At 44.8% G+C, this 14,238-nt stretch overlaps 2 protein-coding genes across 20 annotated transcripts in view; one reads left to right on the plus strand and one right to left on the minus strand.

The window, feature by feature from the left end:
- STAU1 (staufen double-stranded RNA binding protein 1) overlaps positions 1–3,687 on the plus strand; it is an 86,349-nt gene extending 82,662 nt beyond the window's left edge. For all 19 annotated transcript variants that reach the window (XM_059899045.1, XM_059899058.1, XM_059899061.1 and 16 more), the window contains 5 exons: positions 375–450; positions 674–993; positions 1,602–1,724; positions 2,513–2,598; positions 3,180–3,687. In XM_059899045.1, coding sequence (XP_059755028.1) covers positions 375–450; positions 674–993; positions 1,602–1,724; positions 2,513–2,598; positions 3,180–3,195 — 621 coding nt within the window. In that variant the 3' untranslated portion in view covers positions 3,196–3,687. The remainder of the gene's footprint in view (positions 1–374; positions 451–673; positions 994–1,601; positions 1,725–2,512; positions 2,599–3,179) is intronic.
- An 8,061-nt stretch (positions 3,688–11,748) lies between these two features.
- The window catches only part of CSE1L (chromosome segregation 1 like), a 43,709-nt gene continuing 41,219 nt past the window's right edge, over positions 11,749–14,238 (minus strand). The window contains exon 25 of the mRNA XM_059896900.1: positions 11,749–14,213. Within this exon, the coding sequence (XP_059752883.1) occupies positions 14,124–14,213 (90 nt within the window). The 3' untranslated portion in view covers positions 11,749–14,123. The remainder of the gene's footprint in view (positions 14,214–14,238) is intronic.

Raw genomic sequence — 14,238 nt, forward strand, 5'->3', positions numbered from 1 at the left:
TTTCCTTCTTGGTCAGCTCTGTCAATCTAACATCTTCAGGCTCCTTCTGGTTAAACGTTCCCCGCTCTTCTTGTGAGCACAGAGCAGAGGCCCCATCCCTTAGATGCTGTTCGCGGACAGGCTGACGTGGCTGAGAGTGAGCTTTGGGAGAAAGCAGGGGGGCTCTGCTGTGGGCACATTGGCGGCACAAGCAGACCAGTGGGGGGGCCTTGGGAGAGGGCCTTTCTGCTAGTGCCCTCATAGTTTAAAAGTTTATAAACCAAGATTAGTGCTGGTTGGAGTTTGTTTAGTTTTGGACAGAAGGAACTAATTTTTCAACAGTTTGATTGATGCTCATGGCCTTTTTTTTTTTTTTTTTTTTTTTTTTTTTAAAGACACCCATAAAGAAACCAGGGGATGGAAGAAAAGTAACGTTTTTTGAACCTGGCTCTGGGGATGAAAATGGGACTAGTAAGTGTGATGTTAATATTGTCTTGATCTGACTGTGATTCTGGGCTTTGCATGGTTCCTGGTAATAGCAGGTACCTAGGTAATGAGTTAGTGTTCAGTGCTTGGTTCTGTATTACCCCTGTGCTGTGGTGTGTGCTGGGGGAGGGCCAGCGTAGGGTTTTACAACATCTCTCCACGCGGCATGTGTGGACTTGAGTTGATTTGTCTGCATGTCCCTCCCCAGGCAATAAAGAGGATGAGTTCAGGATGCCTTATCTTAGTCATCAGCAGCTGCCTGCTGGAATTCTTCCCATGGTGCCCGAGGTTGCCCAGGCCGTAGGAGTCAGTCAAGGGCATCACACCAGAGAGTTCACCAGGGTAGCTCCGAACCCTGCCAAGGCCACGGTAACTGCCATGATAGCCCGTGAATTGTTGTATGGGGGCACCTCGCCTACAGCCGAGACCATTTTAAAGAATAACATCTCTTCAGGCCACGTACCCCATGGACCTCTCACGAGACCCTCTGAGCAGTTGGACTATCTTTCCAGAGTCCAGGGATTCCAGGTAACTGTTGGGTCTGAGCTGTGTGGTCTGTACCTCAGTGCGGTCATCTCTGGTTTCTCTCAGTACTAAGTACCTTGTTTTTTAAATCAAGTTCTTTGTCTAGGGGGATGGTTGGGGAAGCATGGTAAAGAGTGGTCCTGAGGAAGGGAGGAGACACGGGAAGTATTAGAACCCTGGATGGTAAGAGAATATCCTCAACCTTTGGTAATTTTTAAAAATCCAGGCCAACTGTAATAACAAAGCCTCGAATCCAGTGATAGTTACAAATTTAGACTTCAGTGAGAACAGATTCATTGTGCTGGCCCTTTTTCTACCTGCTAGGAAAGGACATGGCTTCTTCCAGACCAGGGTTTCTGAGTAGACATTTAGGTTCCTGGAAGATTCTGGAAGCTGGGGCCCTGGCATCCTGCCTGCAGCCCTCAGTGCCCCTTAGCAGCAGACCCCACTGTGAGTCTCTTGTGCGTGTTGAGTAGGAGTTGGTGTAGACAAGTCAGGCTGGGACCAGGGAGAGGTGTCATCTCTGTTCACTGGGCCCAGAGCCACCACCCTGTGCCCCGCTCGTACTCCCCGCCTTCCTATCCTTGCCTCAGTTTTCTTTTCCCCTTTAGGTTGAATACAAAGACTTCCCCAAGAACAACAAGAACGAATTTGTATCTCTTATCAATTGCTCCTCTCAGCCGCCCCTGATCAGCCATGGTATCGGAAAGGATGTGGAGTCCTGCCACGATATGGTATGTTACCCCACACGGTGGGCCTGGCTCCAGCTTGTTGCTGGCCTCAGAAAGACAGGAAAAGGATTCTCCTGTAGACTTCGAGAACAGTTGATTGTTTTATAGGTTTCATATTTCTGAAGACTTTTCTTAGATTACTGGCTTGATTTCTCATTCTGTTGATCAGAACTCATGGGCTTTGGCCAATCCCTCTCCTCTCTTCCCTTGCTGACCTGAGAGGCGGACTTGGATCCTGGAACGCCTCCAGATCTGTATTCAGTTCATCTCTGACCAGAACAAGGAATTGCAGGCCCAAGTTCTGGCAACTTAGAAAGCCCCTTGTTTTGGTGTTCTGTTCAGATGAAATTATTATTGTAAGAAATACTAAAACGAAGAAAATGAATTGATTAAATTAATTGACATAAACTGTGGTATATTCACCTGATGTAATATAATGTCCCCATCATATTAATGTCACCGAGGGTAATGTATTCTAATTCTAACATGGAAACATGATAAGGTTTTATTTTAAAGCGGGATATAAAATTTGTACAGTCTGGTGACCACAGGTTAAAAATATTAGAAGGCAATATATAATAAAATTAACAGAGGTTGTGATTCAGTGAGGTAACCATGGATAACATTTTTTAATTTATATTTTTAATTAAAACTTCAAACATGAAAGGGTTATTTAGTGGGACCACTTGTTTTGTTGGGCAGTAGGAGAAGCCCTCGACTCGCTATTCAGTGTCGTATACTGTGGTCCTGAGCGGTGGCCGTGGTTTGACTTCCCTTTTCATTCCTGCTAGGCTGCACTGAACATTTTAAAGTTGCTGTCTGAGTTGGACCAACAAAATACAGAGATGCCAAGAACAGGAAATGGACCAATGTCTGTGTGAGTGAGCTGATCTACATGGAAAGGCAGTTCTGTTCCTCATTTGCGTTAAATTCAAATTGTCTGCTCAACTTAGTAGTGAAATACTGTCTTAGTCACTTTCTGTCCCTTTGCCCTGAAAGGTTTCCAAGGTTTGGGCAGAGAGCTCTACTTTTTTTTTTTTTTTTTTAAGCTTTCAATAGGTAATACATTCACATGGTGCGAACGTCAAAATTACTTTAAAAGGTGTCCACAGTGATACATCTTGCCCTCGTGCGTCCTCATCCGTACCGTTCTCTTCTCCCCGCCCAGAGGTCACACTTGTATTAGTTTCTTGTGTACCTTTCCTGTATGTTTCTTTATGCAGATACATTTCTTTCCTTATTTTCTTCCTTTTCCTCCTAGAGATAACATACTACATACCCATTCTCCTCTTTGCTGTTTTCACTTGATGGTGTATTCTGGGAAGACCTTAATCCAGTTATCATAAACTGGGGCCTGAACTATTGGACTTCTCATGTCTGCTAGTTTCATTTTTAACATGGCTTAATTGTCTTAAATTTCAAAACTTGGGTCATTTTTGGTTTTTTTCTTCCTTAAAGGTGTGGGAGGTGCTGAACCTTATCTGGCCATGAACCATTGAAAAATCCCAACATATATACTGAAAATACTGAAACTGCTTTGAAAATTTGGAACTTCTGATACCTCCAGTGGGCCGAGAGACACGATGGGTAAAGGACTGGAGACAGCAGTGGTGAAGAAGGCGGGGCCCCGAGGAGGCAGCGGCATGGCCGCTGGCCTGTGCTATGGCTTTTCCTCACGCGGCAGCAGCTGCTGGGGGCCGGGCGGGCCTGCCAGGCACCCCAGCGCCACTGGGAAACCAGCGGGTCCACGCCCCAGGCACCCTAGCGCTTGGTTAGGGTGGGGGGTTTTTTTTTGGTTTTGTTTTTTGGGGGTGGTTTTGTTGTTGTTGTTGTTTTTTCTTCTTGCTGTGTGAAAGAAGAAACAGAAAGCACGACCCCTTCTCAAACTGGCTCACTCAAACACTTTGGGACAAACCCTGGACACCACGCTGGAGAGAGGCCTTAGTCTGGCCCCAGAGCTGAAAGCACCAGAGAAAATCAAATGCTTCCTACTCAGCCTGAGCTGACCTTCTTGGCGTGCTCTGGCCCACACCTACCGCGGTACCCACACCGTCACCACTGCTCTCTTCCAAAAGAGATACGTATTCTTAGTTTCATTATTTTCTTTTGATTGAAATGACACTATATAAAATTTTCATTTGAGAGTTTCTCAGTTGTATTTAGTTACATAGCACAGTTTAGAAACTTGTCTGAGACTGACTTTATCAGTAATCTAACCGGCAAAGATCATATCCGTGTGTATGTGGTTATACATTTTTATTTCATTGGACTAACCCAGGACCATTTCAGTGATGCAAATTGTGTGCCCTCTGGTTTAGCTGAAACAGTCCTGCACTTCTCAGAAACCTTGATGAAGTCTCCCATAGTTGTATAAATTGGACAATTTAGGAATTTTAAACTTTAAACGATCATTTGGTTCCTTTTCTATTTTATTTTTGTTAATGCAACAGGACTTAAAACAAATGAACTTTGATCTTTGTTTTAAAGATTATTAAATTGTGTGTGTATATATATGTGTGTATATATATATATATACACATACATATATACATATATATATATATATATATGACTCTTGAAGACACATAGCTTTCACTACACTACAGGATATGATCTCCATGTAGCACATCTACAACTGCAGATTGATTTTCCTTGAGTGCTTTATACTGTTGATTACATCTCCATGTAGGGCTGAAAAGAATGACCCATGTTTATCTCTATAACTGTGTTGCTTTTGATGTCGTGTTGCTGTGCACAGAAATGTGTGCAGCGAGGTCCTGCATATGGTCCAGATGAAAAGCACGGTAGCCTTGCGAGTTAAGTACTGCTTCGATTCATTGTTTACGCTGGAATTTTTTCTCCCCATGGAATGTAAGTAAAACTTAGTGTTTGTCACCAATAAATAGTAATACTAAATTTTTTTTGTTAATTTATTCTTAAATGCCACTACTGCTAGGTTGGTCCCTCCCAACCTGCCCCCTATCCTTTTTTTATTTTTAAGAAAAAAAACTTTGTAATGCTTGTGATTCCATTTGGGCAAAATTCTGAAGCTCTGAAATAACTTTATATCAAACCATTGATCAATAAACAGCTACTAATGAATTTTTGGTCCTGTTGAGCAGTAACTGAAGCAGTAAGGGAAGATGTGAGGGCATGGAAGCATGGCGTGGGGGGCACTGCTGCCAGTGAGGGGCCAGTAGGCGCCCGGGTGAAGGGAGGCACCTCTCATCTGAACCTGACATTGTCACCCGAAGAAATGACCGAGAGGAGGAGAGAGGCTTCCTGGTCACTTCCCTCAGGCGGGCTCGCGCTCGGAGGAGTAAAGGTGAGGTGTTGCATTCTAGTCTGGCTGAGGAGTGGGCTGGTGGTTTTCTATTTTTTAATTTTAGAATATGCTCATAAAGGTGGTTCACTATAAAACCAGCCTGTGGATTGGACTGCAAGAAGCACCGAAAGTGAGCAGGTTATGGAAAAATGCTACAGGGTAGAAGGGGACTCGGCATGGCAGGGATAAAAGCAGTGAAAGGAAAGGCATTTTTCCCTTTCCAATCCTGGATTCAGCATTTCTGCAAGAAGCCTGGATCCTCTTTAGTGATAGATGACGTTTAGAAACCAAGATCTGGGTGCTCTGAGACCTCGCTGCTAGGGGTGTGTTGTGTCTGGGCCCTCTGAGTGGACAGCTAGGAAGTGTATCTGTATACACACACACCTGCCCATTTGTGTATCTATTTAAAAGCCATGTGTTGGTCCTGATACCTCTGGCACCTCAGGGTTCTTCACAGCCTTCCCTGCTGTGTTTTTAGCACCTTTTCCAGCATCGAGATTGTAGCCAATCTCCCAGCCTTGCCAGCCACTCCCTCCTCTCCTGCCCTGTGATCTTGCTGCCTCTGCCCAGCTCTCGCCTCCTTGCCTCACAGTGTGTCCAATCGGCGACCCTCCACACTGTGACGGGAAGATGGAAAGGGCTCGACAGTACAGTCTTAGAAGTAATTCATGACTTCTAATTGGCAGTCCAGTTGGCCCTCATTGACAGCACTCCAAGAAGGGGAAATTTCCTCTTAATATCTGGGGTATTGTTAGGAAGGATCTACAGGTTTCTTTGACAGGAGGTTTTTTTGAAGGTGATGTGTTTCTGGTTGCTTTGGAAAGCTGTACAGATGGGATGTCCTTGACTATTCTTACACTGTAAACTCTCAAACTAGCCTTGCCTCTGTGAAGGCCCTGTAGCTGTCATCGCCTGCTGAGGACTCACTCACCTGCAGCATCTCTGTCTCAACAGGCTTTGAGAGCTGCCTGGGAATCGGGTTTGCACTAAGTTTTATCCCAACATGATCTCTAAGAGTTGCAAGAACTTTTGACTCAAAACTAGCCCTTGGGACCATATGCAGTCCTGGTTTCCAGACTACAGGCAGAAAAGCAGACAGCACGGCACCTGAGAGGCAGGTCTGAAAAAATGAGAGCTGCGAGTCAGCCACGGTAAGACTAGCGGGTCTTAGGATTTGAGGAGCATCGATCCGCAAAGGTGGAGCAGCTCCTGTTGTCCTTGGGGAAGACAGACTTGGGATTCGGTCACCACACAACAGGTGCACTGACATTAAGTCAATTTCCTTAAGTTCCTCTTATCACAGGGAGATATTAATGAGTAAGGATGATTTCCCCATAGCAGGGTTTTATTCTGGTTTGTATGGTTTTTAAAGGCCTTCTTGAGCTGAGGAATGTGAACTGCAGCTCTTAAAAATGTGTCATTTCTGAATCTAGGTTTTGTTCCACAGTTCACTGAGCTAATGTGCACAGCTTTGCAGGGTGAATGCCCAGTGACGGAGACCTTGGCCTGGGTCCCAAGGTCTGTTAGAGTCTGGGGTTCTTGTGACCCATGGGAAAAGATACCTGGCCATTCCCAAGAAGCAGTATGCTGCTGCTTGCTCTCTAGAAGCTAATAGGAGCTCAGTAGAATATGACCACCAGGAAATAAAACCTGAGGATGGAGATGTGTAGCTGTCTGTTTGTATGAAACGTAACTTCAGAAACTTCTGACATTACCGTCTCTGGTTTCAGTGCTTAAACATCTGTGTGCCCTTAAAAACAGACAAGAAAAACTTAGTTAAAATTTCTAAATCCATAAATAATGGATTGTTGAGCACTTAAGCATTGCTGGATTGGCAGGGAGGAGTTAGCCAATTTTCTGAAATGGGCTTTTAAAGAGATGTGTGTTAAGATGCAAGGCTAACTCATAGACTGGAGGGGGGGGTGGTTTCTAGTCATCAAAGCAGCAGAGCTGTTTTCTTGGTATTTGGCACTGTGTGCTTGCAGTGGTGTGTTTAATGTATATATACAATGTATATATAGAATATACATAGGAAATTAATTTTTACAACTCCATATTCTAATCAGACTTCTTGGCATACCAATTATTAGGAAAAAGTATACGTAATTTGGGGAATTGGTACTGCTTTGCTTAACATGTGCTTAATAACTTGTTGAATATTTTAAAAGTAATTTCCTTTGTACATTCTTTTACAAATATTTTCATCAAAACCTACTTTGTTGGAAGTAGGCCTGCAATGACAGACTGTAAAGCAGTCTTTGTGTAGTGGTAATTTTAAAAAGGACTTTTAAAAGTAAACTGAAAAATTTTTAAGTTATCCCTAAAAGCCCTCTATCCAAACACAGATCCTATCATTTATTTCCACCCCCTTTCACACGCACTTCTTCCATGATTGTGTCTGCAGTGCACATGCAGTGGTGCCACCCATTGTAAAGCTGGACAATCTGGAGCTCGGTGGGCCCAGAGAGGATCAGGTATGCCCGTCCCCTGCTGCCCTCCTACAGAGCCAGCTGGATCCAGCCTTCAGCTCACTGTGGCTGTCCTCACTTCTTTAGGCTGCAGTGGAAGCAGTGATAGGGGTGTCTCTCTCTGACCTCTTGACATTGCTGAGCCTGGATTCAGTAGTGGGCAGTTGGTGCCACTTTGGAATGAGATCTAACAGAATCCTGTGTCACTCCCTCAGACTGTTCTTGCCTGCCTTTTTAATCGTGTATTGGCTCCAGCTGCCAAAAGCCTTCCCCAGGAAATGGCCTGAGATTCCCTTTTGGGCCTCTGTTTTACTGTGCAAATATCGCCGCCTCCCGACAGGTCTGTCTGCCTGGTGTCTCCATCCTGTATGCTGAGCATATGCTCACCTGGTAGATTCAGAACGCATATCTGAAAATGCTCCTCTGGACCCTAATAGCTTACTTTCCTCTCTGATTGGCTCCTTGGGTTCATGGACAAGAACAGTGTAAACCAGGTTGAATCCAGCTAAGAAAACTGGAGATGCTCAGACCTTCCCAAGCCCAGGGACCATGACTTTTGGACATGTCGTATGGCTGTGTGTGGGGAGTTACGGCCTAGAGTGTTTGTTGGCAACCAGTGTGTCCTCTGAATCCCCAAAGTCTGAGCGGCCCCAGACCTGGCCCAACTCTTTCTAAGGTGGTTTGACCACCTTTGTCATTGTTCCCCTTGGCCAGGTAACATTTTCCCAAGGCCCCGAACGAGGAGCAGCCTGGTAGACGGTGGACTGGGTGTGGATAAGGCTTCTGTGCTGTGAAGAGCGCCTGTAAATAGATCACCTCACGAAGGGCCAGGATGCTGTAACGTAGGCGGGTGAATACCGACGTGTAAGCAGCTGCGCAGAGGCTGCAGTACGGTCACTGCAGAAGTCAGTACCTTCTGTTGTTCTTGGAGCCCAGAGACAGACTCTGAAGCCGCTTGCTCCCGGGTGGTTTCTAGAGCCCCACGGCGCGGGGTGGCTGATGGAGAGGCATCGGCCTGCTTCCCTGCTGGAGGCGTCCGGAGCCCTCCTCCTCCCCAGGCACCCTGCCTCCTGCCCAGCCGTCAGGGCTCTCCTCCCTGGGCTGCAGACCCTAGTCCACTTCCAAGTCTCTCCCCAGACAAAGTGTGGAGACAGATGCCACGAGAACAGGAGTTCGTGTCTGTCTCAGCTACAGCTGGAGGGCGTGGTTGAGTTCTGGAAGAGGCCCACGAAGGCTGTGGCTCCTCTGGGCCCTAAGCTGCCACAGCCGTCTTCCGCCTGCCACCCTTTGTTAATTTCCTATGTCTACAGTACGATCGCTTCTGACTTCTGAGGCCATGAACAGTGTTCACAGCTTCTGCCATGCCTGTGTGTCTTTCTGACTGATGCGGTTTTTCTTGGCTTGTTCACCAGCTTGAGCATGAGCGTCAGCTCGTGGGAGGGCTTTTATAAGGCTGCTGGGTCCCTTTCCCAGATGTGCTGATGCCGTAGGTCTGGGGTCAAGAATGCGCATTTCTAATAAAGTCCCAGGTGATGTAGATGTACTTTGAGAACAACTGTCCTCAAGCAGTAACACCCATGAAGTTGCTAGTGATTTTTTGTCTAATACAAAACATACAACTGTAAATGATACATGTTCCTTTGGATGGCACCCCCAAATCCTTCGAATCATGTTGAGAAATGCTGCCTTTGGCTAAACAGAGGGCAGCTTTGGCCTCCCTGTTTTAGGCTCTGCACTGTGCCGTCCCAGCCCAGAGTCAGTCTGTCCGGGGACTAAAGGCAGTGTCCTCAACAGCCTGTTAGGATGGGGGTTTGGAATGCTCAACCTGCAGCCGTTGGCTTAGTTCGTTGCCGCCACCCTGCTTCTCCTTGGGAAGGTTTCTCTGCAGGCACCATCGCAGAGACTTCTTCCAGCCTGAGATCTACAGTCACGACAGAGGCAGCCCTCTGTGTGGGGCTGGCTCCAGCTCACCTCTGGCTCTCAGGAGTGGGACTGTACGGCCTGCCTAGGACGCTAAGCCCTGCTCTGTCTGAGAGTGGCAGGACCTGGTGGGTGCTAGGTTCCTCCCCACCGCCCTACGGACCCACGAGGAGACAGTTTAGGATGTCTTCTCAGCCGACGTCTGCTGAGAAATCCAGTTTCCTGAGAGTAGCATTTCCCTCTCTAGACTCAGGAGGATTGACTCTTAACTGCTTGCCAAGGAGATGGACCATCTTTCTGACGCAAGGTAAACAAACCTCTCATTTTGCTTTCCACTCCTCCGGTCATCCTCCTTTTGCATCAGGTCTGAGAAACTTTCCCCTGACCTGTCTGCCGTGGCTCTTTCTTCCACGTTGTCAAGTTCTTCTCTCACATCATCCACTTTATAAGGGAGAAAGCGGACTTCTCCAACCACATGTGAGCTTTTGAAAAAGTCTTTATTACCTGTCATGCAGGAGCCCCAGAGAAAGGTTGGTGGATGATGGCGGTTCTTCATAGTGTTTACCTCACAGTCATGCCCTTATTAACTGATTACCTGTTCCTAACTTTTGCAAAGCCATGGCATACTGGCCAAGTCCTGTGCTTCGGACGCCATGCTGCCTGGGTTTGAATACCAGTTCCACCCAGCTGTGCGAGCTGGTAATTTCCTCCACCTCTCAGGAAGAAGGATTTGGACCTGTCACATTCTCAGACCAAAGACTCACATCTGGTTCTCAAGTTTCCATGAAACACTGGAAGAGGGAGGCTCAGCTGGGAGTCCTAGCAATCAACCTAAAGAAGCTGCATGGCCCACGAGAGCCAGTGAGCTGTACAAAGAACATCTCAGAGAAGAGTGGAAGGGATCCCATGTAACACTCAGAATGAAGAAAGCTAAAAAAGACCAGTCAGGATCCAAATGTATCACAAGATAAAATGGGGCATGGTTTGCTCTGAGCAACTGACAGAGTATGAGGGGAAAAACCAATCCATTTGACCTCGACTCTAAGAACATTCTCTTCTGATGGATGCAAAAGTCAAACCTTGAGAGGAAGAAATATAATCTCTACACACTGCCAGCTCCAGCTCTGAATACTATTCACACCATTGTAACAGTTCACATACTGTTTATCCGTTTTCACCTTTTAAAAGATACCTACGGATGAAGCACAGAAAAGGACTACTGCACAGGATAAAAAGCCATCTGCTGTGACAGTGTGAAAATGAAGGCAGAGGTAGAGGATGGGAGACGTCCTGTTGTCAGTACAGAGGACCTGACACGAGGGCCACAGTTGATGGGACTATAGTTAGGGTTATTATTAAAGATGAAGAGAACTGTAAAAGGTAGGCTGGAAGTAGCAGTGTGAGCCAAGTTCTGATTTGTCACAGCAGGGAGTTAGTTATGAGGTCTTACAGTTGATGTATCAAGAAGATGAAGAATTAAGTGGTAAAGAATTAAAAGATTATAGGCAGTACTAGCTGAAAGGTGTTGCCTCTGGGAGGGCAGAGACTTGTTGCTCAGATACAAGCCCTATTTACTAATTAATTAGACTTTTACCACACGCAGCTAATAGTCTGACTGAATGCCACATTCATTATGCCCCGCAAATAAATGAAATAACGAAGTAAGGCCCAGTGTGGGTAGGGATGTGCTACAGAAATCGGCACAACCTTTCCGACAGGGTAATTGGCCCAATAATTCCACCTTCAGGAAACAGACGTAGACAAAGATTGGCATATATAGGATGTCCACCTCAAGAATTAATTATAAAATAAAAAATCTCTACATGTCCAACAATGATTGTATAGTTTGGCAGTGATCTATCCAAATGATAAAACGATGTATAACCACTGAAAAATATATTTGCCCAGTAAGTGTTTTAAATGTTAAAAGGTTTTCAAAAAAGCATATAAAATTGTATTTACAGGGACTTCCCTGGTGGTCCAGTGGTAAAGAATCTGCCTTCCAATGCTGGGGACTCGGGTTTGATCCCTGGTGGGGGAACTAAGATCCGACATGCCCCGGGGCAACTAAGCCTGCACGCCACAACTACTGAGCTTGCACGCCTCAACTAGAGAGCCAGCCTGCCGCAAACTACAGAGCCACACACTACAACTAGGAAAGAGAAAACCTGCACGCCACAACGAAGATCCTGCATGCCGCAACTAAGACCCGACGCAGTCAAAAAAAATAAAGAAATTTTTTTTAAAAAAGAATACATTATTCGAATAATCTAAACTTTGCTTAGGCAGGAAAGAAGAAAATTAATCAGAATGCTTAAACAAGGTAGGAGTATTTTTTATTTTCAAATCTTTTCCTGTATTTTCCACAAGGAAAATACACGTAAAAGAGGAGATACGATCAAACAGCAGGGAGAGTCAGTGGATCCGACACAAGACTCTCATGAGGAACTTCGCAATGACATTTGCCCCATGTCTAAAAGTGTCCTGAGAGTGAGGGCTTGCCTAGGCCAGGACTCCTCCAGAGTCTTCCCACCTACCAGGGCTGCTACATAGGCTGGTAACACAGGGCAGTGTTCTATAGTGCTCTGTAACAAACACTTCCTCCCCACCAGGTCCCCCCCCCCCAACTTAATTAAACTAAGTACTTTATGTTGTTTTATTCTTAAAACTATCATGAAGTTAAGTAGTAGTACCCTCATTTTTCATAAGAGTAAATAAAAGCGTAGCGGTCAAGGCATTTGTTCAAGGCCTCAGTCAGTGGCAGAGGTGGAATTCAAACCCAGGTTGGCCTGGTCCCAAAGTATGAGCCCAGCTCCTCTTGCACACGAAGAATTGGCACCACCATTGAGGAACAGTCACTGAGACTTTGCAAAACACACCACAGCAGCTTCAGCCTGCCATCTCTTAAGATCTTTACAAGCTAGATATAAAAACTGTCTTAGGTGGAATAAGAAATCTCACTTTAGAACATTTTAAAAAACCATTAACAAAATATTCATGAATTATGCTAGAGTAAAAGTATAGAAGTGCCAGCCTTCCTGTTCAGAAACTATTTAAAAAGGTGCACTTACAACGAGAAACCATCTTCCGTTCAACTGTTTTAACTGAGGAAGGAAAAAATGCAGAACTTACAAGACTGATCAAGATGCTGAAACAAGGGTCCTCCAGAACAGTAACTATCCCTGCATTTACTTAACTGTTAACCAACAGCTTTAGCAAGCACAGAGCCAAATACGTAGATAGTTCAAGAGCTTATCTGAGCGCCAAACATAAACCGTCACCAATTTTGTTTGCCATTTCAGACTTTTCACCTGTATTAAATTATGTTCACAGTTGAAAAATGGATCTCAATGCTATCTCAATATCTGCCTGCCAATGACCGCTTTTAAGCCATGTAGTAATTATATGATTTAATACTTCCATTACTATGTCAAAACAAAAATAATTATTAGGTTGGTGCAGGTACACTAGATTAAGCTGGAAATCTCTCAAGCAACACAACACAACCAACATGTGAAGAAAATAAAGCATTCAAGTCAGGTGCCTGAGATTTGAAAAAAAAAAAAATCCACATAATCTGCGCAGAATGAGATTCCAGTCTAACTGCACTAAGTGGACAGTTCCAGCACACATACAAACTGTGCCTCTCCAAATGTCGACAGTCTGATTCTTTACCTGCTAAAGATAAAGGCCATGGAACCCCTGGGCCCAGTGCAGGGAGCAGCCAGACTGGCAGCCTTTGCCAAGATGGACTGACACCTGTAGGCTCCTCCTAGGCCGCAGGTTCCAAGATGCCACCGCTTGAAAAGTTCCTTGTAACCTGTGATCTTCAGAGAAGACAGACATTGTAAAAAAAAAAAAAAAAAAAAAAAAAAAAAGAGCAAACACCTGCACTGTCTAAAGCAGTCCCAACAGCCTCGTGAAGCCAGGCAGAGCATTTCTTTGCCAGTTCACAGAGGAAACCATCTACCTAAAGTTCATGCTGCTGCCCAGGAACTGGTCTAGCTAGAAAGTTCTAACAGATGAGCCCCAAGCCTGCAGTAATTGTTCCCTTTCCCTTAGTGAAAAAGACTAAGTAACCTGAGTTTGAATTATTTAGAAATTAGGATTTTATGGAGTCCGGGAGAGGAAAAATTAAATTTTTCATTACAAAAATAGCAGCACCAAAAGCCTGTCCTTAAGATGTTCTTAGATACATATTTTAGGGCTCTTTTTTTTTTTTTTTTTTTTTATTGCTGATTACAGATTTAAAACTATGAAATGTGCATTTCTTGGCAAGTTACACAAGTGATTTCTTTGCTTACTGACATTTCCAATAAAAGCTTAAGGAAATAGACAAAAACACAAAGGACAAGAGAAATACGAACAGCCTCAAAAGAATTTAGTAACAGAAAAAAAACCTCCACAGTTAAGTGTCTGTCAAAATTTTAGAATTATCAAAACTGTGCAAATGCTCAAATCAATGTCATACACTAAGCTAGTAAAACTTGTCTTTGTAGCTGCAAACTGAAAAAGTCACCCACTTATATTTGTGATCACACAAACCACCTAATTTTCTCAAGGTTCAGCTTAAAGCAACATTTAATAGACAAGTTCAAAAGGAACACTTGCTTTAACACAGCTGTGCTCAGATGTCTCCACGATGTCCTCAGAAACCATCCTGGACTAAGCCAATTCGAAAAATACAGTTCAGAGCAGCGTCACACTAGCCGCCTGAAGGTATCCTTGGAGATACTGGAGCGCTTCTGCGTTGAGGCTGGTGCTCACCATTGAGGGAACCTACAGAAGATGGGCAGCACACATA

Source organism: Balaenoptera ricei, chromosome 15 (genome assembly GCF_028023285.1).
Source record: "Balaenoptera ricei isolate mBalRic1 chromosome 15, mBalRic1.hap2, whole genome shotgun sequence".
NCBI lineage: Eukaryota > Metazoa > Chordata > Mammalia > Artiodactyla > Balaenopteridae > Balaenoptera > Balaenoptera ricei.